At 40.7% G+C, this 23,750-nt stretch overlaps 1 protein-coding gene across 7 annotated transcripts in view; it reads left to right on the forward strand.

The window, feature by feature from the left end:
• The window catches only part of NELL1 (neural EGFL like 1), a 768,366-nt gene that overhangs the window by 408,568 nt on the left and 336,048 nt on the right, over positions 1-23,750 (forward strand). For all 7 annotated transcript variants that reach the window (XM_053266636.1, XM_053266637.1, XM_053266634.1 and 4 more), the window contains one exon: positions 22,236-22,361. In XM_053266636.1, the coding sequence (XP_053122611.1) occupies positions 22,236-22,361 (126 nt within the window). The remainder of the gene's footprint in view (positions 1-22,235; positions 22,362-23,750) is intronic.

Raw genomic sequence — 23,750 nt, forward strand, 5'->3', positions numbered from 1 at the left:
CAAGTGTAAAGTGATGCATATTGTGGCAAAAAAAACCCAACTTCACATATACGCTGCTGGGATCTGAGCTGTCAGTGACTGACCAGGGGAGAAATCTTGGGGTCTTAGTGGACAGCTCATTGAAAGTGTCAACTCACTGTGTGGCAGCTGTGAAAAAGGCTAATTCCATGTTAGGAATAATTAGGAACAGGATTGAAAATAAAAATGCTAATATTATAATGCCCTTATACAGATCTATGGTGTGGCCACATCTGGAGTACTGCGTACAGCTTTGCTCACTGTATTTTAAGAAGGATATTGCAGAATTGAAAAATGTGCAGAAGAGGGCAACCAAAATGATCAGGGGCCTGGAGCACCTTCCTTATGAGGCTAGGCTACAGCATCTAGGACTCTTTGCCTTGGAAAAGAGGTGACTAAGGGGAAACATGATCCATGTGTATAAAATTATGCATGGAATGGAGAGCGTGGATAGAGAGAAATTTTTCTCTGTCACACAAAACACTAGAACCAGGAGTCATCTCATGAAATTGAAGATTGGAAAACTTAGGACCAACAAGAGGAAGTACTTTTTCACACAGCACATAATTACCAGGCTCTGTACCAAAGGACTGAAAAGTAGCCAATGTGAATCCAATTTTCAAGAAGAGACATCCGGGAAATTATAGGCTGGTCAGCTTAACTTCAGTGCTGGGTAAATTGATGGAAAGCATACTTAAGGACAAAATTGTGAAGCATATAGAAGAATAGGCCTTCTTGAAGGAGAAACAGCATGGCTTCTGCAAGGGAATGTCTTGTCTCACTAACCTTTTGAAGTTCTTTGAGAGTTAACAGCATGTGGATAGTATACTTGGACTTCCAAAAAGCTTTTGATAAAGTTCCTCTCCAAAGGCTCTTGAGCAAACTTAGCAGTCATGGAACCTACACAGGTTCAGACCGGCAACTGGTTGAAGGACAGGAAACAGAGAGTAGGAATAAATGGACAGTTTTCACAGTGGAGGTAGGTAGGAAGTGGGATTCCCCAGGGATTGGTACTGAGACCAGTGCTCTTTAACTTGTTCATAAACAAACCAGAAGTTGGGGTGACCAGTGAAGTGGCCAAATCTGCAGATGATACTAAACTATTTTGAGTAGTGAAATCCACAATGGATTGTGAGGAACTCCAGAAAGATCTCTCCAAACTGGGGGAGTGGGCAACAAAATGGCAAATGCAGTTCAGTATTGGCAAGTGTAAAGTGATGCACATTGGGGCAAAAAACACCAACTTCACATATATGCTGATGGGATCTGAGCTGTCGGTGACTGACGAGGAGAGAGATCTTGGGGCCGTAGTGGACAGCTCATTGAAAGTGTCATCTCAGTGAGCGGCAGCTTTGAAAAAAGCTAATTCCATGCTAGGAATCATTAGGAGGGGGATTGAGAATAATAAAAATGCTAATATTATAATACTGTTATACAAATCTATGGTACAGCCACATCTGGAGTACTGTGTACAGCTTTGCTCACCGTATTTTAAGAAGGATATTGCAGAATTGAAAAATGTGCAGAAGAGGGCAACCAAAATGATCAGGGGCCTGGAGCACTTTCTTTATGAGGCTAGGCTACAGTATCTGGGGCTCTTTATCTTGGAAAAGAGGCGACTAAGGGGAGACATGATCAGTTATGCATAGAGTGGAGAGGGTAGACAGAAAGAAATTTTTATCCCTCTCTCACAACACTAGAACCAGGAGTCACCCCATGAAATGGAAGGTTGGGAAATTTAGGACCGACAAATGGAAATACTTTTTCACACAGTGCATAATTAATCTATGGAACTCTTTGCCATGGGATGTGATGATGGCCACCAGCTTGGATGGCTTTAACAGGGGCTTTGACAGATTCATGGTGGACAGATCTATCAATGGCTACTAGTCTGGTGGCTGTGGGCCATCTACAGCCTTAGAGGCATCATGCCTCTCAATACTAGCTGCAGGGAAGCAACAGCAGGAGATAGGGCATGCACATACCTCTTGCCTGTGGGGTCCCTAGAGACATCTGGTGGGCCACTGTGTGAAACAAGATGCTGGACTAGATAGGCCTTGGGCCTGATCCAGCAGGGCTGTTCTTATGCTCTAATTTAGTGTTGTAATCTAGAATGTATTTTAAAAGTCACATCTTGTGCTTTTTGAAATGAATCATGTTTGATTACCTGTTGGTCTAGGAATATAAATCTGTCTGTCTGTCTATCATGTCTTTTATGGATTAGCAAATTAATATTAGATAAGGGGGGAAAACTTCAGTTTTTTTCTCATGATTTTATTCTTATGGCAATCTCAGGCAGCATGAGTGAAATTTGTTTCTTCATTGGCACATACAAATGCAATCTCTGTTTGTCTGTATTCTATTTATTGTTTTTGGGAAGCAAAGTTTTTCAGTGAGCTTCATAATTGTGTATGAGTTAGCATATTTTGGAGAATTCAAGGAGTTCATTTCTTTAGATATTAATAATAATGGCTTCAGATGGTTTGTATTAATTGTTGGGATTTCCTATCTTCCTCCGTGAGACAGGGTTGTTTACCCAGTCAAACGGCAGTGTGCCAAGAGAAGCAGGAGGCTCCAGATCCCAGGGCAACCCCAGTAATTACCTTTCAGAAGTCAGGAAGGGCTCAGAGAGGCGTGCAACAGCTGTTGGGGGATGGGCGGGTACAGCCGGGAAGGCAGCAGAGTGGTGGAGACAGGATAATGATGATGTCTGCCCCACAGCTGGAGCCCTGTGTGGAAATTCTAGCGAGGGAGTGGAGTTTGAGGAAAAGGCCCCTTGGGAGGCCAGAGATCGGGTGGCCAATCCACTTGCCTGGCCAAGGGAGCAAGCTGGAATGGGGGAGGAGTGTCCTAAATATAGGGCTTTATTTAAGGCGGGGGTTGCCAAAGATGAGACGATCAGCAGGGATGGGGTTTGCTGATCTGATAGACTCTCAGAGAGGAGCTCAGGCTCCCGCTGATAGGTGAAGGAGTGGAGTGAATATACTTCCCTCCTCCCCAAACTCTGAGTCAATGCCCATGCCTATAATTAAGTGTGAGAGGGTGGAAAGGCTATTTAGAGAATTCCTTCTCCCTAAACACAGACATTAATTATTAGTGGAACATAGAAAATAGGAAGCTGCCATATACTGAGTTGGACCATAGGTCCATCGAGCTCAGTATTGTCTACACAGATTGGCGATGGCTTCTCCAAGGGTGCAGGCAGGAATCTCTCTCAGCCCTGTCATGGAGATGCCAGGGAGGGGACTTGGAACCTTCAGACTTGGAACCTTCTTACAGTGCTCACACATCACGTCTCCCATTCATATGCAACCAAAGTAGACCCTGCTTAGCTAAGGGGTCAAGACATGCTTGTTACCACAAGACCAGCTCTCTTCTCCTAGTGATACAGCATAATTGAAGCAGCAGCTCTGAAACTGAAAATAAGAAACCAAAGGCAATATTGCATCATGTATCCTGTCCCTGTAACAAGAACCAAGTATCGTTGCACAACTTAGCCACTAAAAGGACTGAGGCAGTAAAGCAGCTGCCAGGTGGTGAATTGGCAGAGGTGATGAACTGCCTCCACTGGCCTGCTATCTCACAACACTCCTCAAAGGTTTACCTAGAAGTGATGTGATAGCTGACCTCCTCTTCTTCTGCTCCTACTTCTGGTATTTTCAGAAGCCAGAAAAGAAAGGAGTGGAAGAGAGTGCAGAGGAGGAGAGTAATATGCTGTGCTGTAGCGGAGATGCCCCTGGTGCATACACCATGGTGGGGGATAGGGGTTATTTTAGGAACATTTTAGGAACATAGGAAACTGCCATATACTGAGTCAGACCATTGGTCCATGTAACTCAGTATTGTCTACAGTCTGTCAGCGGCTTCTCCAAGGTTGCAGGCAGGAATCTCTCTCAGCCCTATCTTGGAGATGCCAGGGAGGGGACTTGGAACCTTCTGCTCTTCCCAGAACGGCTCCATCCCCTAATGGGAATATCTTACAGTGCTTGCACTTCTAGTCTCCCATTCATATGCAACCAGTGCTTCATGCACTGCTGGGAATGGGGTGGGGGTGGGGGTATAATTTCTACCTTAGGTGGGAAACTAACTTCCAGTCCAGGATTCACCATAGAAAGTCATTTTTTGTTCCCCATAGCATCATAGATGAGGGAAAGTGGAGGAAAACATACCAGAAGTTCTATTAAGCAACATAGCTTGGGAATGAGGTAGAGTTCTCCCTTTTCACAAAGGATTAACAGGAAAATAATACAATTTGCCCTCTTCCCAATAGGGAAAAACAAAATCAGATTATTTCCCCAGCAAATCTGACACATTGCAAACCGCCCATAGAAACAAGTTTTGGGTGGTATAGAAATATTATAAGTAAATAATAATAAACACATGGAAAATGACCACCCTCCCCACCACCCTCCACATTAGCTCCATCCCCAATGCACACCCTCCTTGGCCTCTACTTGTCTATCAGTGGTGAGTGGCACTGGCAGGCGTTGCAGTGGTAGGGGAGTCCTCCTCCTCCATTTCCCTACCATTCCACAGAGTAGTAATGTATCAGGAGTAAAGTAGTGGTGGCATCATTTAGTTTAATTAATTTCTAAACTATATATTTTGCCTTTCCTAAAAAGAATATACCAAACAATTAAAAAACCCACCCCAAAAAGAAACAGCACTAAAAAGCCATAAGATTATCATCTTAAAAACATTAAAAAGGCATGGGAAGTTTTTCCATCATGTTTTCCATCAGAAGTAGGTGGTAGTGGGGGAGAAGAACCAATATTTCTATATTACAACCACTGTAGTCCTGGACTGCCGCTCTGCAGCGTGCTGGAGAGAGACGGCAGGGGGATGAATTCAAAAACCACCCTGCCACTCCTTGCCTTGTGCCACACTTGCTGCTCCTGAAGTTGGTTGGATAAAAATGCTCAGGAAAATGTGCTTTGGTTGGATGTGGAGTAGTCACAGAGAACATTGCAGGAAGGTGCCAGTGAAATTTTTCAAGCTCTACCTTGGACAAGAACATTGTGAGCTTGGAAAGTCTAAACCTCAGTTATGGTGAGCTTTTTTCAGTCACTTTGTTCTTATCTGAGTCTGATCTTGTAGAGGTTTGCCAGCATCTCTCCCATGAGGCAGCTAGTCTACTTAAGCCTTTGAAATAATGTTAGTCATGATTGCCTAGCACCAGTTCCTGTTCTTCTAGGCCCTACTGCACTAACTTATAATGGCTACTACTGTAGTGAGATAGGGACTGTGTTATCCCTAATCGAGAAAGGGATGTGCTATGAAAGTGATGGGTAACCTCATCACTTACTACAGGCAAGTGGGTGACTGACAATTACAAGTTTGCATGAAGGCTAACAGATGTCTTCACAAAAACAACAGAAACCTATGTGGCTCTAGCAAATTTATTGTGCCACAAGTTTTCATAGGCAAGAGCCTACTTTAATTTAGAAGACAAAGCTGTGAGGAAAATAAAGGGGCAAGTTGTAAAACAGGTTGTTTAAATTACCAAAATACAGTCATTGGTTCATTCTCTCTCTCAACCGCTTTGGCAGCTTTTGTTGAAAAGCAGTATTAAATGTTTGTTGTAATTGTAGTTAAAGAGGCAGAGGATGCTCTGCTGCTTTAAAATACTCTCACTTTAACTCATTTAAGAGCATCCTCTCTGCCAGGTTTCCTGAGATTGCTGGATGTTAGCCAGTGATTTCCCCCCCCTCTGAAGATAAGCAATAGTCCACAAAACATGAGAAGTCTATGCCTATACAAATAATAATTTTAAAAAAGGATTTGTTTGTTTGTTTGTTTGTTTGCACCTCTTGGACTTTCCCCCTGTCTAGGATGAGGTTTTGCAGGCAAAAACCTATTTAATAGGGGCAAAGGTGTTATTTGGTGGCTTTTTCCTGTCAAAAATGGTTAGGCAAGCCTGTCTTTACTGACCTTTTCCCAATTATGTCTCCTTTTTTCTGAGAGCAAAGCATTTGTAGTGCCTGTTAATTTAGTCCCACTTTTTGAGCTGCTTACTAGCAGTTGCTCAGAAGTGCCTGAAATCCTGTATACTCTGACTGAACTCTGCTGCAGGGCATGTGAAGCATAAAGTTCATGGTGACTGAGTGAAGAAGGCTGAGCATCATGTGTTGCTAAATTCTGGACTATTGTCTATAAAAACGGTCAAGTAATGGTTAAGGTTCCCTCAATTGGTTAGGTAAAGATGTTTACCTAATTAGGTGAACTGTTGGTTATCTAAGTGTGGTTCGTTTGATAGATTGACGGTACTGACTGTGTGCTGGTAATGAACTGTAATTATTGTGAACTGTTTCGGTCAAGAACCATAAATATCTATCTATCTATTATATTGGAAGCAATATGAACAAGATTTTCTTCAGACATTCCCTTTCCTTTTGGAATAAGGTTGGATTAATATGTGTTATTAATATGTTGAGTGTTGTGCACTGTACACAGATAGAGATCTATACACAAGTAAAGTTATTTACACATTATGTTGAATGCAAGTACAGCAGTACAGTTCCTATCTGTACCATGCATTTGAGGGACCTGTTCTCAGGTTCACTTTTTAAATGAACACAGATACAGTCATTTCCACTAACTGAATTCTTATATCAAATGGATTCTTCTTGAAGCAAAGGTGTTTGTTCACCTGCAAAGCAGTGGAATGAAATGTATAATGAATTGCTGTAATGTATCCGCAGGTTACATGACATCAGAAGTCCTTTCTGGCCGCCATTTTGAGTTCAGGAGCCATTTTATGGCTCTTAAAAAAAAAGGAAAACACAATTTTTGACAGATTTCCAGTGAGTGCTTTGCTCGTGGGGGCATCTTAGGACTCCTTAAGGACAGTGGACCATAGTAAAGCATGTTATTTGGCCCATTTTGTCATTTGGGGGGGCAATTTTGGGCAGTGGGGAACCTAACTCCCAATCTGCGAATAACGGGGCATTAAAGTGAATGTATCACTTTAATGCCCCGTTATTCGCAGATTTGCTATCTGTTCCCTGCCCCCAAACAGAAGCCCCGCAAATAACAGGGTTAGTGTGTGTGTTTGTTTATAGGCGGCGGAGTGAGTATGTATGTATTAGGAATGACCATTAATTTTATAACAATTCTTTGAGGCAATAGATACTTCTTGACTTGGTAAGGTAAAACAAACTGTATATTTAATCTTTATATACTTTTTCAAAATGGTACAGAGTCCTTCAAAATACCTCCGTAAAAGGTGGTGGAGGGCACAGGGATCCTGGATCAATTAAGTGGGTAGCCAGCTACAATTTATCATATGAAGATTGTATCTGTGTGGATTTGAAAGTGTAAGCTAGTCAATATTGTAGGACATAGATAGAAGGACACAGACAGGGTACAGGTATTAGAGATAAAAATAGAACAGCAGTGTGAGCATTGTTAAGATAAATGCTGATGGTGGTAAGTACTTAAACATAATTGCACTGAGTATATCAGTGTTAGGAACAAATAATTCACTTTGAATACAATCATCCATTGTTCATTCTAATCCATTAGTATGGAAGAGAGATGTTAAAGTAGTAGGTAAATGGAAACTGATATAATTATTTTAATATGTGTTACTGGCCTCACTTAAATAGAAAGGGGAACAAAAGATTTAAAAGAAGAATCCTTCAAATTTAAATGTTTTGAAGAGTTATCAGCTTATTTTTAATTTCTTTTCTTAATTTACAAATCCATAGGGCTAGGGTGAGCAATAACGATTTAAAAACATGACACAATTCACCCTCCCCACAAAATAAAACAATGAAATATCACACTGTTATAAAATGAATAAAGTTAAAATACCCTTTTTGATCTTGGTGGTGGAAAGAACAAACAAGCAGAACTTACAACACTTCAGAAAAGTACTTACGATGAGACTTCAATCCATATTTAGGGAAGGAGGTTCTATTGCCCTGGGACACCAATGATAACACTCTGTGCCAATGTTGTTTACATTTTGTATATGGATGGGGTTTTGCTGGTGCTTTCTTTGCTTTATTTTTTTTATTCATGTGGTTGATGAGAAGAGATGTGAATATTCAGCTATTTTAAGGGTTAGTGAAGAAGCAGTAGAGAAGAATGTTAAAAATGTTTACCTTTAAAGATTATGTCACTGCAATGTCAGTGACATTGGGATTGTTTTTAATGAAAGACAGTAAGTAAATTTAACAATAAATAAAAATAAATAAAATAACCATGAGAACACCAAAGAAACCAGTCCAATTCAGAATAAACAGTACTTTCTACACGAAATGTTTTTGTTTTCTTTAAAAAAGAGAGAGAGAGATTGTACCAATACCAATCCTTGTACTTGGTGCAAAGCATAATAATGTTCATAAGGGTGGAGAGATCCATGTGTTTCGTGCTCCATATGCATTCAATTAGTTAAGTGAAGCGTGGCCTTGAAGATGGTTACTATTTGCTCATGATATTTGTGTGTTACTCCCTCCTTTAAAGAGCTTAGGATAGCCTGTGTGAATGGTTCTCATTCTATCCTCACAACAATTTGTAAGGTAGATTAGACTGAAATATGATGACTATCCCAAATTTACCCTTAAGTGTCATAACTAATCAAGAATTTGAATCCAGGTTTCTTTGATACAAGTGGCCCTCGTTATTAATGGTTTTGGCACTCGTGGTTATTTGTATCTGCAGTCGGGATATACCCAACCTCGTTATCCATGTACCTGGCATCGTATATTCGTGGTTTTCAGCAGTGCAGTTCTACTCTTACGTGGTCAAGCCTTCAGGAGCCATTATTCTGGAGCTTTTGGATGATTTTTGGTGCTATTTCTGTAGAGCCTTTGGGAATCTTTTCTGAGCCATTCCTGTGGAGCTTCTTGGAGCCATTTTCTGGAGCCTCTTGCAGCATTATGCTGCCTTCCTAAGATGCTAATTATCACCTTCATACATTTAATTTTGGTGAAATTATATTTTTAATTAAAAATTTCAAAATTAAAAATAATTTTTATTTTGATAATTACCGGATGGTATTATGTAATTGCAATTAAAAATTCAATATAAATTGAACCTTAAAAATTGATTTTAATTCTTCATTGAAAATTGATTCTCCTCTCACTCCTTGAATCTCACACACTCTTCTGTGTACATTTACTTGAATTGGATTTGAATTGAATTGAATTGAATTTTGTGCTTCCTTTTTGAGCAACCAACCAACCAATCAATCAATCAATCAGGTCAAGGGGCTTGTTCTTCTAAGTGCTGGACATGAACTGTGGGGTGAGGAAACATCTATGCATTACTGGAGAAGCTGGGGGGCATTGCTGGAGGAGCTGAAGTGTGGTAGAGCAGGAGAGCTGAAGTGGTGAAGGTAGAGTGTGATGCTCCATCCTTATTTCTGCTTTGTCCTTGTCTTTTTGGTGATTTTTCGGCCATATCCCTGGGCTCTAGAACCTAACCCCAAAATTCCCATTGACTTAAGGTTTTATTATCTGGGGTTTTGTTATCAGTGGTTGTAGGCCAGAATGGAACCCCCACAAATAACAAGGGCTACCTGTATACAACATTCTATTTCCCCTCACAGGTTTCCCAGCATACTGCTTGGTAACCACATCTGTTGTTTTACTTTAGAAATACTAGTTATCAAAAGTATAGTAAATGATCAAATAAATAGTAGTAAAACCAACCAGAATTTCACTTTGGCTACAGACAGACTGCTGTTATATTCCATTCTGAAGTAAACTTATCCTCTATAATAAAGAGCCTGTGTGTGCGCCCATGTCTCTGCGCCTGTGTCTTCCTCGGCTGAGGAAGATACGGCTGCAGGCACCAGGCGGCCATGTTGGCTGGATGGCCGGCCCGGCCACGGGAAGGCCGGAAGCGGCGGCCGCAGGAACGGAGGGACTGCGGGGAGGGCAGAGGCGGCGGGCGGCACTCTTGGCAGCAGTGGCAGAACTCTCGGCCCGGCTGCCCACAGCGACGGCGGCACTCTCGGCCCGGCCACCCAGCTGCCCCGCGGTGCCGGCGGCACTCTCGGGCCTGGCCGCCCGCTCGCAGCGGCACTCTTTGCGGTGGAACTCTCCACCCGGCCGCCCACAGCGGACGCTGAGAGGGAGGGGAGGGTGAGAGGGAGGGGTGGGAGGTGGAGGAAGGGCAAGAGAGTGGGGTGGGAGGGAGGGGAAGAGAGGCAAGAGTGTGGGGCAGAGAGGAGGAAGGGAGAGTGGGGCAGGAGAGAGAAGGGAACAGCCAGCCCCAAAGAGCGAGCTAACTAGCGCCCGTTAATTTAACGGGCTTAAATTCACTAGTTTAATTTATAAAATAGATTGATATCTAGTGGGATGCACAAAACGTATCCCTTTATTTCTGTGAAGTTTTAAGCCTTGCCTCTTCGTGTGCTAGGATACTCATAGAAAGTCTTTATTCTTGTATATTTGGAGTATTTTGGTTTACCTTGTTTTTCTTAACAATCTCTGTGCATGAGGTGCTTTTTGTCTTCTCTGAAAAAGGAGTTATACAAATTGCTATACATTATAATGGTAAAATGGAGCATAGTAGGCCTGTGCACTAGAAAAATCATTGGATCTGATCATGCATGATATGATCTGACATGAAAATTGTAGGAATCAGAATGAGGGCCTTTTAAAATTGTTGGATACTCAGATCATGTTGGATTTCAGTCGGAAATACCCAGTCTAAGTTGGATTTTCCAGAGGGATCAATGGGCAACAACAAAAATTACTAATTCCAGAATGGCTAGGCTGGAAGCTCTAATATTTCATATGGTGGTAATACGTGGTAACAGCATTAGGTTTGTGGACGTTGAAAGTAATTGATCCTTTCCCCATTGAGTTTTAAAGATTTTGAAAACATTTTGAAAACATATTTAAAATGCTGCAACTGCTTTGTTCCATGTTGGAAAGTTACAAAAAGTGTAGGAATTGAAGCCTCCACTCCGACTATCAATCATGCCTTACTTGGAGGAAATTATTCCTTGTCTTCATATACACGAGTAGTATCCCCATTTTGGCACTCCTTGTTTTATTCAGTAATATTCAGTTGCATCCTCCTTTGACCAACTCCCCCACCCTTTAAAGTTTATACATATCCAGTAGTCTTAAGCAACTCAATATCTGATGATAACAGTAATAACAAATGTCAAATGGTGGCGAAGGCAGTGGAGCAAGCATAATAAAGAGATCTATGCCTCTCCCCAGAAACAACATGACTGGGACACAGGAATTCACAGTAAGACATTTCCTTGTCTTGATAAGCTCCCAGATAGCATTATTCAGAAGTATGTAAAAAAGCAGTAGCATCCCAGGAAAGACTGGAGGAACAAGCTCATTAGTGAGACAAGACTTTTTGCAAGATGTTACTCCCACAGGTCATTGCTGGGGGAAAAGGAATCACTTGTGCTTTGCAAAGGAATTCATTGAAACCCATGTGGCAGCTCTACAGATACCTGCAATAGTAGAATTCCCATTACATGGTATTGAAGTAGCTGCTCCTCTTAGGGAGTGGTCTGTAACTGCTGCAGGCAACTGTTTTGCCAGACTCTTCAGAGATCAACTACCTAGATATAGTAGTGTCTTTGGAACTTTTTTGAAATGCCACAACTGGGGACAATGACATGTGCAGGTTCATGGTCCTGTTTAGATAGAAATGGAGAAACCACTACATACAGTGAGTGCCACTTCCATTCCTGTGGATTTATAGAATTAGAACAGAAAAAGTACAAGGAGAGTTCCTCAGACTGATTGAATAGATAATTAATTTCATTGGTGAATGAAAGTTCAGAGTATAGCACAACCTTATCCTTATGAAAAATACACAACTCTGGATAAGCACAGAGATTCTCTCCCCACCCCCCGCCCCAACTCTGACAGCCTCATTGATGTGATGGCTATGAAGAATCAAATCTTGAGTCAAGGTGTACAAATCTCACTTACCCCAAAAGGTACTCCCATAAGGGCCATGGATACCCAGTTCAGATTCCATGTGGGTAAAATAATGGATCAGGAGGTTTCAACAGGGCAGATTTCTTTAGGAAACATGAACATAGGGATGTGAGATGGAGCATAGGGATGTGACTTGAATTCAATATACTATCCAAACGTGCCATCTACCACTCAGAGTGTTTATGCTTGTCTAGTCCAGGGCATCCTTGATTTCCAAATTCTCTCTGATAATGTCCTGACCCTCCTCCCAGAAGGTGCACAATGTGCCCCCATAAACACGATTAGTGAAGGCCTTGGTGGTTTATGTGTACTTTTGCTGAAATGTTCACCTGCGTAAATGGCTTACCAAGGATGTGGCAGCCAACCACTGTCCTCAGAAACTCTCTCCTTATGGCCTGAACCATATCCCTTGCATGGTCCAATTCTCCAGGTGGGCTACCCATCCAAACAGATTTTCATTCATGGTGAGGACAAAGTGATCTATAGGGAGAATCTCCAAATGCTAAACCATCAGTCAAGAGACAGATGCACAGTTTGAAGAAGTGATACAGGAAGATGGTACTGGGATGCAATCTAGTTCTGATAAGGTTGGAGAGTCTGCTGAAGAGGACATGAGTGAAAATACCACCAGCTGATCAGGTCCTGGCATGATGCTATTGTGCCCGGCAACTGTGCCAGCTCCATGAGATCTGTTGTGTTGTGGTTCCTGTCTGATGAGCAACAGACAGCACACAAACACAAATCCTGTCTTGCTGATCCTTAGTGAGGAGTATCATGACTTGCACCATGACCATTGCCACCCCCAGGCATTTGAGATTCTAAACACGAGTTAGGAAACTCTTTTCCCAGTTCACTATGAAGCTGTGACTCTATAGACAGTCCATAGTCTCAGGAGAGGCTTTTTATTTATGTCTACTGTTCCAGGGGGAGGTGCTGTCCATCTGGTGAAGAATGCTCTCTGTGAGGTTCTGGAGAACAATATTATCCACATTTGTAATCAGATATGATGGGTTACTACAGCATTTCTAAATGTTGTGGAATAGTTGAGCCAATAACAAGTCACCATGAGGCAAAACCTGCTTTCTTGTAATATTTCTGTTCAGTAGTTTCTATTCATTTTCTTTGCATACTCTGTTGTCTGAGCATCATTATCATACGGGAATTCTTAGTGAGTATTTTAAAAAAATAATAATTTGTTTTTAACTGTCAGATGCCTTATGAATATGTTATCAAGCATCACTGTGAAAACAAAGGTGACAAATATCTGAAAATATTTATAAGGCTATGAATGTTTCCTATTAATGCATTTATCAAACTTCTGCAGCTCTGCACTTATGGATAAGAAAATCTTTTTGTTAAAAAAATGACATGTATATTTATTACTTGCTATTTAAATATGGCAGCATTCCAACAAACATTAATAATTTGATTGTTTTTATCTCTATCTAATGTTCAGAATCTTTTTTTATTATTTTAAAAGCATTCATACATAAACATTGAGTAGAGATCTACATCCCAAGATTTCACTCATCAGGCTGACTATGCGAAATTCAGTCTCTTGCTCTTGTTCTCTGTCCAACAGTTTCTTCATTTTCAGAGTTTTTGTCCTTAACCACTGCTCTTGTCAATAGCACATTCTTCTTATCCACAAGACCTTTTTATTTTTTTCTCTACTCCCTCTTCCTTCCTTCCCTAATTCTTTGCTGCCTCCACATAACTTTCTCAGTTCATTGCATTATCAGTCACTGTCCTTCAACTACCTGCCTCTGTTTCTAAAGTCTCCTTGGGCTTTCTCAGAATCTAAGAATGTCAGAATTGGAAGCGACCTTGGAAGGCTCTATCCAACCCACTGTCAGTGCAGGACCAACTCAGCATTCTTCCAGCTCAATGTCCAAGCCTGCCCCCTTCATGCTTTCCCAAAGCTCCTGCCTCTTTCCTGCCAATAGCATACCATTTCTGACTCCCCCCCCCCAAATACTATTTTTTAAAAGAAAAATAATAATAATAATAATAATAATAATAATAATAATATTATTATTATTATTATTATTACATTTATATCCCACTCTTCCTCCAAGGAGCCCAGAGCGGTGTACTACATACTTGAGTTTCTCTTTCACAACAACCCTGTGAAGTAGGTTAGGCTGAGAGAGAAGTGACTGGCCCAGAGTCACCCAGCTAGTTTCATGGCTGAATGGGGATTTGAACTTGGGTCTCCCTGGTCCTAGTCCAGTACTCTAACCACTACACCACACTGGCTATTCTAATCGACGTTACATTTTATGTTGAATTACACTTTGCTTTCTTACTAAGGTACTGCATTTATTGAAGCCTGCAGTGCATGGAAAGATGCCGGTGATGACCACCTGTTCCAAAAGCTACCACAGGAGCTTTCCCAGACAGCAGGATTTACTGCAAGTTTGAAGTTGCCCGCTAAACCCAATGCAATAGTAATATTGTCAGGCTTTAATGCCTGGTTTGAAATTGAAACCTTGACAACTTGTAGTGCTCGTCTTCTGCCTGAGGCAAGCATACAGCTCTATGAGCTCTCCTCCAACTTATATTGTAAATCAGGCCCAAGAACAACTGCTGCCAGCCTACATTCCTGATTCCCACCTTCCCATTTGCTTTTCTGGTGGTAGAGTAGTTGTCTCTGAGGCCTCTTTCCCTTCTTGTTGCCTTGAATGCGGCTGTAATGTAGGGAGCCCATGAAGGTAGTTTTGCCAGTGAGTCTGAATCCTTCATATGGAAATCAAACACTGAATACATGCCAGGATTCCTGTGATAGGTAATTTCAGGGAACCTGATGTCCATATGAAGGGAAAACGTAGCAGTGCTCCAGCAAGTACTATGGAAAGAGGGAGTCTTCTGTGAATCTATATATAGCTCCTGTGAATCTATATATACTTTTTTCTCCTCCTGAGGAATGGTGCTAATTCTTGCTCTTTTCTTGATTTCTCCCCACCTATCTTCCTTGCTTCAGTGGGACTTACTGGTCTCTTATAGGGAGCAAAATATGCTGGTAGCACAAAGTAGTTTGGTTTGGTTTACATCCCTGAGCATTTGCTATCCTATATGCACTTACCAGGGAAGGATCTCAGAGAGTTGAATGCAATGGAGTTTATTTTTAAGTGGACATGCTTTCCTTGGTAGTAAGTCCTTCAGGTTTCAATGAATTGTACTTCCAGCTAAATGTGGTTAAATTTGCTGCCCGAGGCTGCAATTCTCCACACACTTACCCGGGACTTTTACACACAGCAGGCTTTACTGCAAGTTTACTGGGAGGCTTTACTGCGATATTGAAGTTGTCCCAGAGAACCAACACAAAATAGTGGATTTAATGAGCAGTGAAAAACCTGAATTGCATGTGAATTGCTCCCCAATAATTCACAGGGACTTCAGGGTAAATCTGGCCAACATGTGAATGCAGCTCCTCCATTCCAGAGGAGATGTGTGTTAAAGGGCTTTAAAAGCCCCGTATGAAAAACCTGGAATCAAAGTTTACTGAATTTGTTCAGAATCCTGAGAAAACATACATAGGCTCACACTGCATGATCATTTGCTAATCTGCAGCAAGGTGCCCATTTTAATAAGTAGTGTTTCTAGTGTGTTCTAGGCATTAAAAGTAGCAGAAATATATAGTATTCAGTGTATATCACTATATATTGTGAAGTGTGCATATGTGCATTCAGTGAAATGTATTTTCAGGCAGCATACTTATTTTGAAATATCAGTCTTAAATCCTTGGGGGCCTGGGGTGTGTGGAGTCCCTGGACTTTGAGGGGGGGCATTTTAAAATCTTGTCTCTGGGCCCACTCCAACCTTGCTATGCCCCTGCTTCACATATGTAACTTTTGTTAAAATAATACATTACTTTAACCCACATATAAAAGCTTGATGGAAACATATTGTGAGAACCTGTGCAAAACTGTGGGAATCCCTTTCCATTAAGAGAATTGCACTTACACCAGTGCAAGTGGCACCGTCAGCTGAAAATGTGTTTGAGGCAATCATGAAGTAGAGAACCACAGTCAGAACCAGAAAGACCAATCAAATATGACAGCTGATGCAAGAGTGTTGGCTTAAACCAGAATCAAGCCAAGCCAAGGTCACAGCAAAGGAGCCTCTTCAGGGAAGGATGAAACAAGCAAGTGCTGGGGAAGCAGGGGGTGGCATGACCCTAGAGGCAAACAGTCAATGCATTGTTACTCAGCAAAGGCTGCCCTGGTCAGGGTGGGTATAACTAGACAGGCTGGCAACAAAGAGCAAGCCCTCTACAGGTGAAAATCTGCAAAAACCTTACAGTTCAACTACGTAAACAGCCGCTGCTGGAACTGAAGGTGCCAGTTTGAGACACCTGCAGTGCTGAGAGAGCTCAATACAGACGTTATTTTTGTTTAGAGACATTTTGACTAAGATGAAAGAATGTTGCTAATTGGCATGCTTCCATTAAGATCAGGGAATCTATATCACTTCACACCACTGAATACTTAAACTACAGCTACAGTATTGTCTTCCTATTTTTGTTAACATCTGTTTTCTGTTTTCTTTTTATAGGAAGGTCAGTTTGCATAGGTGATAGATACCAAATGAGAAGGTTATCACTTGATAAGAATGCCTTCATTGATCTGCTGATAAGATTCTCTGTGACAGCAGAGTCATGATAGACTCAGCCAGTTGTCCTATGATAGAGGGTAAATATGGCTGTTTCAATTGACCCACTCATAGATGCACAGGAAATTTAACCTTATTTGGACTGCTGGTTTCCAGTAACTGGCACTTACTGCTGCAATAAGGAACAAAATGTCGAGAGTCTTAGCAGCTACCAAAATGCATATCAATGAAGCCCATTGAGCCAATCAAAAGAATGCTCTCATGTTGCATGCCAGACTAAACTATGCACTATGATGCAGTGATCCTCACTGAAAAGCATTAGCCATAGTGACTCCTTGTCATTATAGCAAGCTAGCTTATGCAGATGGAAGTTAGTGATATGTGAAGGATCATTATGCTGTGTCAAGTTTCATTCTAAAGACCATAAGTATACCTTTTTATAAGAAAAGCAAACCACTTCACCATCCTAGGGAAAGACATAAATCATGTATTTTTATCACCTCAAAAGACCACCAGAAGACAAGTTCTAATATTTCAAATACGACAAGCAATCTAAACACATGAATCACAATTTGAGTTCCATTATTGCCAAGCTGATGTATACCATTGTGTGGCTTATGGATAGTGTAGTAGCAGTGTTAAATAGAACTCTGGGTCTTTTCTGTCTTGGGCATCTAATCTTGCACACATTTACAGAGAAATTGAGTAATTCTCGTTGCTTGACCTGTTCTGAAAATAAGCAGAATTATTGATTTTTCTGGTCTATTACTGTAATAAAGATTACTGCTACTATTATCTAAGCACAATTATTTTGCTAAATGAAAGCCACTTACCAATGACTTAGGAAAATGACATAAGAATGCCGACAGAAAGAGCATGTAAAGGACTGAAGTCAGAATGAATCACAGAGGTGTATACCATTGCATGTCTTTTATTAATAATAATAATAATAATAATAATATCAACTATATTATTTTAAGTCTGTGCTTATTGGATTTTGAACCCATACACACACCTATTTGAGAGTTATAGCCATGTGCAGATGGCAGTGGCAGGCATGAACTTGCTCTCTCACTGCATGTAGGAAGATCATCATCCAATCCGCCCAGTGAAAAGGGGCCACTGTACTGCTTTCTTTCAGTTTTGTCTTTAAATTTAATCTTGGACATGTTATAATGTTGCTGAAAATCAATACCTTGACATCTCAAATATAATGCCTGCCCCTACTCAGCTTATGCATTCAACTAATCTGGAGACATTTTAAAGATATTTCCAAGTATCCATGACATGCTCAGTTCTAGTTGGTCTATAGCAGGGCTGCTCAACTTCGGCCTTGAAGAGCACCTCAACACCATAGGGGCCACAGAAATCACCATCAGCCAATTACAAAAAGCAGCTTTACTGGGAACAGCCTATATTCTGCGACGATATCTATAACAATTGACAATAAAATTCAGCCATCCCAGGTCCTTGGGAAGGACTTGATGTCTGGATAAAACAAACCAGTCAATAACACCTGTCTGACTGTGTAAACAAGAAATAATAAATTAATAATATTATTATCTATCATTTATTTATGTATCTATTTATACGCTTATATCCCGCTCTTCCTCTGAGGAGCTCAGAGGAAGTACATGGTTATTTTTATCCTCACAACAACCCTGTGAGGTAGGTTAGACTCAGAGATACATCACTGACCCAGAGTCACCCAGTGAGTTTCATGGTTGAATGGGGATTTGAACTCAGGTCTTCCTGGTCCTAGTCCAACACTCTAACCACTGTGCTGGCTCTCTTAGGGTCAGTCTATCTGTGACTGTAGTTACATCAGTGGCCCCTTTAAAGAGCGTTTGCAGGGGGAAGAAGGATTTCCCTCCCCACACATGCTGTTTGCCTTGGAAAAAATGTCATTTGAAAGCTTTGTTTCCAGGGCAAATAGCACATCATAGTCTCACTGGGATCTCCCTGTCAGGTGCTATTTACAAGAAAAAAGCAAGCATGCCAGGGCCAATGAAGTGATTACACTCAGGTGCAGTTTGACCCTTATTGTATCATTCTGTAGTCAATCAGAAGTTGGAGGTTTTTTCCATCACTTGCATAACCTTTTTTAATAATAGGAGTCTGCAGAATGCTTTCTTGGGTTGGCAGTTTTGCATTTAAGCCAACCCTAAGCCCATCTACAACTCCTTCTATTTCCCCCGTCTTGAAGGAAGTAAGAGAAGGTAGCCTGATTATGTCTACAATTGCCAGGGCCAGAAGGGACAGATTTCCAAGATGTGTATCTCATAAGATTTGTGATGGGTTTGAAGGAGGTGTGTGTGTGTGTGTGTGTGTGTGTGTAAGCAAGCAAGTGTGTAAGTAAGAATGCTATTGCACTGCAGAGAAACTTTTCCAAAACTGTATTTTATCTAATGTTACCTAAAACTATATCTTTGCTTTCAAAATTTCCAGTATCCACTTCTTTTTATTGGCATGACTCTTGTCTTTTAAGTTTATTATGCAAGCTTTATTTTAAGTTTATCGTGCAAGCTTCAGACAAAATGGCACCCTGTCAGGTTAATTTTTAGGTGAAATTCTTACTACTTTCTCTTTCTTTTATGTGTGAAAATTATTATACCTGATTGAATGAAATCACTTCATATCAGTGAAACAAAAGCCTGTTTTTAAGGAGGGCAAGTGAAACAGTGTAAAGGAGCATGGACTAATACCCAATGTATGTCCCCTATGGACTTCAAGCATTGTGGTATAGTGGAGAGGAGGACCCTTTCCATTTGACATGCAGACTTTGACAGTTTTTATACATTTTTAAGAAATGATCATTCAGAAACAAGAAGACTGGATAGTGCAAGATATTTGTAACAAGATGTAATCTTTTGCCTCGAAGCCATTATTTCAAATTCAGCCCAGGCTGCTTATTGATCAAGAGTTCCTGTCAGTTGACACCTGCTTGGTGGCCAGTACAAAGTGGTTTTGTTCGTGACTCCAGCTTCCTGCTTACTGAATTGATGTCCGCAGTATAGAAGTGCTCATGACTGCTGGTATACTTTCTGCTCTGGTGTGCAGGACTGTGCCAGCATGGTAGTTACACCATTTTGGGGGGAGAGAACAAGTGGTAGATTTATTGTGCTATCCTTGTTTTACCTGTTCAGTCTTACTTGCCTCTGTCAATCTTGCTAGGACATTTGGGACTACTGCTTAATTTATAAGCAATATGTAATAGGACTGCATTCCTTACACTCACACTGGTATAATTAGGAATATTTAATTCTAACACAACTTATGTATAAGAATGAGAAGCACAGTTGGACAATGGACTAATTTCTAAAGGACCTGAAACAATCTGAATTGGGTAGGATAGCCTTTAGGTAAATACTAAGCAGGGTTTCTTAAATTTTATCACCACCTGTCCAAATCTGCCCCAAGTGTAACTGAAATAAAACATACACAGATGGTTCACTTGGCAAAGATCACTTTTGTCCATTAACTGGTGAAGGAGGGTAAGCAGATCAAATGAAAAATGAGGGAGGTGATCCACTCACCTTAGGTTTTGTTACCTATGGAAAAAAGGACTTTGAAGATGCAAAATACTTTTGAAGAATCGAAATTTGCCCAACAAAGGCAGTTCTGTTCTAAGAAATGTGTGCAACCTCTATAGTGGACATAATACAAGATTATAGATGTGGGTGGGGGGGACCTGGCTTTCTCATATTTTTCCTCTTCTTTCACTAATTTGGGGTGAGTTCACAGATGTATTTTCACTGCTTTGTGACTGCAACATCAAGTGATGCCTTGCATATGAGAAACACATGTAACAGATTAAGCACTACACAGGTTTCTTTCCTATTACCTTAGACACAATACTTTGAAATGAAAGCAGTCCACTCACCCAAAGATGTCAAGTGAAAATGCGTGTGTGAATGTCCTAAGTTCCCTTCCCATCTTCTACAATGCTTCAGTTTGTAAAAGGATTATGTTCTGGAATTGTGTTGGAATTGGTCTTTCAGCACCACTGCGTGTTTAATATTCCTGGAAATGAGTTCTTCCCCACCCATGCAAAAGGAATCTGTTCCTTTGACACAGTAGCGTTGTCAGAGGTGTGGCTGGGCAGAAGAAGACTGTTGGCAAAATCAGTTCTGATTTCCAAATTGGAAATTTAGAAAGCAAATGGCAAGAAATTTATTTTAACTGTGCCCTTCTAGACTGATAAAAGAGGATGGGAATCTTTATTTCCCTGACAATCAGCTGGTGTTGTCATATTCCATAGCTTGTTAAGATATTTGGAAAGAGAAGTGCTGGTTATTACCTTTAAAGCCCTGAATGGCTTAGGTCCGAGTTATCTAAGAGAGCGCCTTCTTTTACATGATCCCCACCGCACGTTAAGGTCATCTGAGGAGGTCCGTCTCCAGTTGCCACCAGTTCGTCTGGTGGCGACGCAGAGGCGGGCCTTCTCAGTTCGTCTGGTGGCGACCGCAGAGGCGGGCAGAGGCGACGCAGAGGCGGGCCTACTCCCAGCAGAAATTCGTAATTTGAGATCATTGCTGTCCTTCAAGAGAGCCCTTAAAACGTACTTATTTGGCCTGGCCTTCCAGAGTTTTAAATGATTAATTGTTTTAAACTGTTTTAAATTGTTGCCCTGATTTTCAGGGCTTTTAGCTGTTTTATTGGTTTTATTGTGTTTTAATAGTTTGATTTTAATTGTTAATTTGTTTTTAATTGTTTTTATTATGTTGTGAACCACCCTGAGCCGTTTTGGAAGGACGGTATATAAATCAAATAAATAAATAAATAATAAATAAATAAAATAGAGCATATTACATTATTGAAAGAGCGGTGCAAAACTCCCCCAGGAAATTTTGATAGTCTTATCAAAACTCTTTTGGCCTACTCAAATGTTCTGCCTGAGTGGGAACCTCCAATTTTGTCTCTGATTTGCTTTAGGTGAAATTGGCAGGCTGTTCTGTTATGCAAAATGGAACTCATGCTCTCTTTCTTTGGATTTTTGTGTAGTTGTGCAATGGTGAGTGGTAACAGGGAGCTTCCAGAGCTCAGAATCTGACTTTTTTGTCACACCTTTTGCCCAGGTTTGAGACAAGAGCAGAAAGTAATTTTGTCTGAATCTAGAGGGTGTGTAAATGAAAGAGCAAGCAGCTTGGGAGGCTGAGTTTGAAGACTGGTTTGAGTTTTCAGGGTACTGGTTGCTTTAGGGTGAACATCCTGCTTGTCTGATTGCTTTTCCATCGGCATCTTTCTCAACCTATACAAATAGCTCAGTACTCTTTCCTCTTTATATTTATTCTGTAAAATCTGGCATTAAATATCATCCACTTGAGGAAATACTGTATTCCCAGGCATTTTATTATTTGTTCATACAAATGTTTTGTTAGAATGTGTCTAGGCTATTACTGCACAATTTGATCTTTTTTCTTTAACACTTATATACTACATTTCATGGAGTAACCCAGAGATCAAGTAGTTCTAACTTACCGTAATTGTACTTTTAGGGGTGCAGATGCATGTAATGGAATAAAAGATAATTGCAGACTGCAAAATATTCTGGGTTTTGCAGGGGGCATTTGTTGAAAAAAAGTGTTATTTTTCATATTTCAGTATTGTATCACTGTAGACATGCAACTGTGCAGCAGATTACAATCTCATGGCATGTTTTTCTTCCCTCAGATATTGACGAATGTGCTGCTAAGATGCATTATTGTCATGCCAACACAGTGTGTGTTAACCTGCCTGGATCGTATCGCTGTGACTGTGTCCTAGGATATATCCGCATTGATGATTTCTCATGTACAGGTAAGCTCTTAATATGATAGTAATGGTAACCAGTTGGAAGTAGCTAAGTCATGTTCATACATTATGTGCTTCATCATACTGTAGAAAACTGTTTTTCTTGAGGGGCAAAATTATTGAAAACAAAAGTAAATTTTCATCTCAGTTGTTTAAAATGTTTTATTTTCCCAGGACTTTCAACATTATTTGTAAAGAGCCCCTGGTGGCGCAGTGGTAAAACTGCTGCCCTGTAACCAGAAGGTTACAAGTTCGATCCTGACCAGGGGCTCAAGGTTGACTCAGCCTTCCATCCTTCCGAGGTCGGTAAAATGAGTACCCAGAATGTTGGGGGCAATATGCTAAATCATTGTAAACCGCTTAGAGAGCTCTGGCTATAAAGCGGTATATAAATGTAAGTGCTATTGCTATTATTTGTACCATTATCAATGAAAATGTGTTAGGGAATAAGACATAAATAATTTTAATTTAGCAGGATGGAAATATAGTGAATTATATCCACTAATTGCACACAAGTAATTAATGAGTAATTTTGCATGAAGTAGATATGTCAAATTTGGACCTTTTTAATCATAGCACTCTGAACATCATGCATCTTCCAGAGTCTCTTGGAACTTTGGTAGATGCTCTATTAATTAGGTCTTTCAAGATAATTTTGCAGATGGAAGAGTCCATATATAGACAATTAAATATAGGACTTACAACTTGTACCTCCCAAAGGGATCTCTCTGAGCATCCTCAGGGAGATAGTTTTGGGAGGCACAAGCAGCTATATTGGGGGTGGGTGGGTTTGTCTCTGAAAATGACCCCTCCGCTCACACTCTGATCCTGGCACATCTGCAGAAGCTTAGTCTGGATGTTGGCCAATATCTTTAACTCAATGTAACTGTGTATATCATTTCCCTGCAAAACATGATACCTTCATATCTTTAAATTTAAGGCTCTGAAGGGAGAGAGCAATGTATTCGTTATACATTTTAAAAACCATCATTTACATCTTTTTTCTTTGGAGTCTTCCGAAAGTAGTATCTCATACCATTATTCTTTTATATACACAAGGTCCAGTTTGAATTATTCTTCAACTCCTCAGCCCACCACATGAGAAGAGGACATGCATGTGCTTTGAGCAGACAAGTCATTTGCTGCTCCCGGTTCCAGGGGAACTGTTCATTAATTGCAGGGGGCAGTTTGAACCACTCTTGTACCTTTGGCCCAAATGTATGAACCACCTTCCTCATATGATGGATGGATATTATCGCTGTGCACTTGCATGGAAAGATGTGTATGCTCACATTGTGTACACATCTCATTGAGCTGGGACAGCAGATAAAATATTTCCTGAACTTTCTAAACTTCTCTTTTTGTTTAGTTCTGTGGCAGTTTAGACAAGTGCTG

Source organism: Hemicordylus capensis, chromosome 1 (genome assembly GCF_027244095.1).
Source record: "Hemicordylus capensis ecotype Gifberg chromosome 1, rHemCap1.1.pri, whole genome shotgun sequence".
Classification (NCBI taxonomy): domain Eukaryota; kingdom Metazoa; phylum Chordata; class Lepidosauria; order Squamata; family Cordylidae; genus Hemicordylus; species Hemicordylus capensis.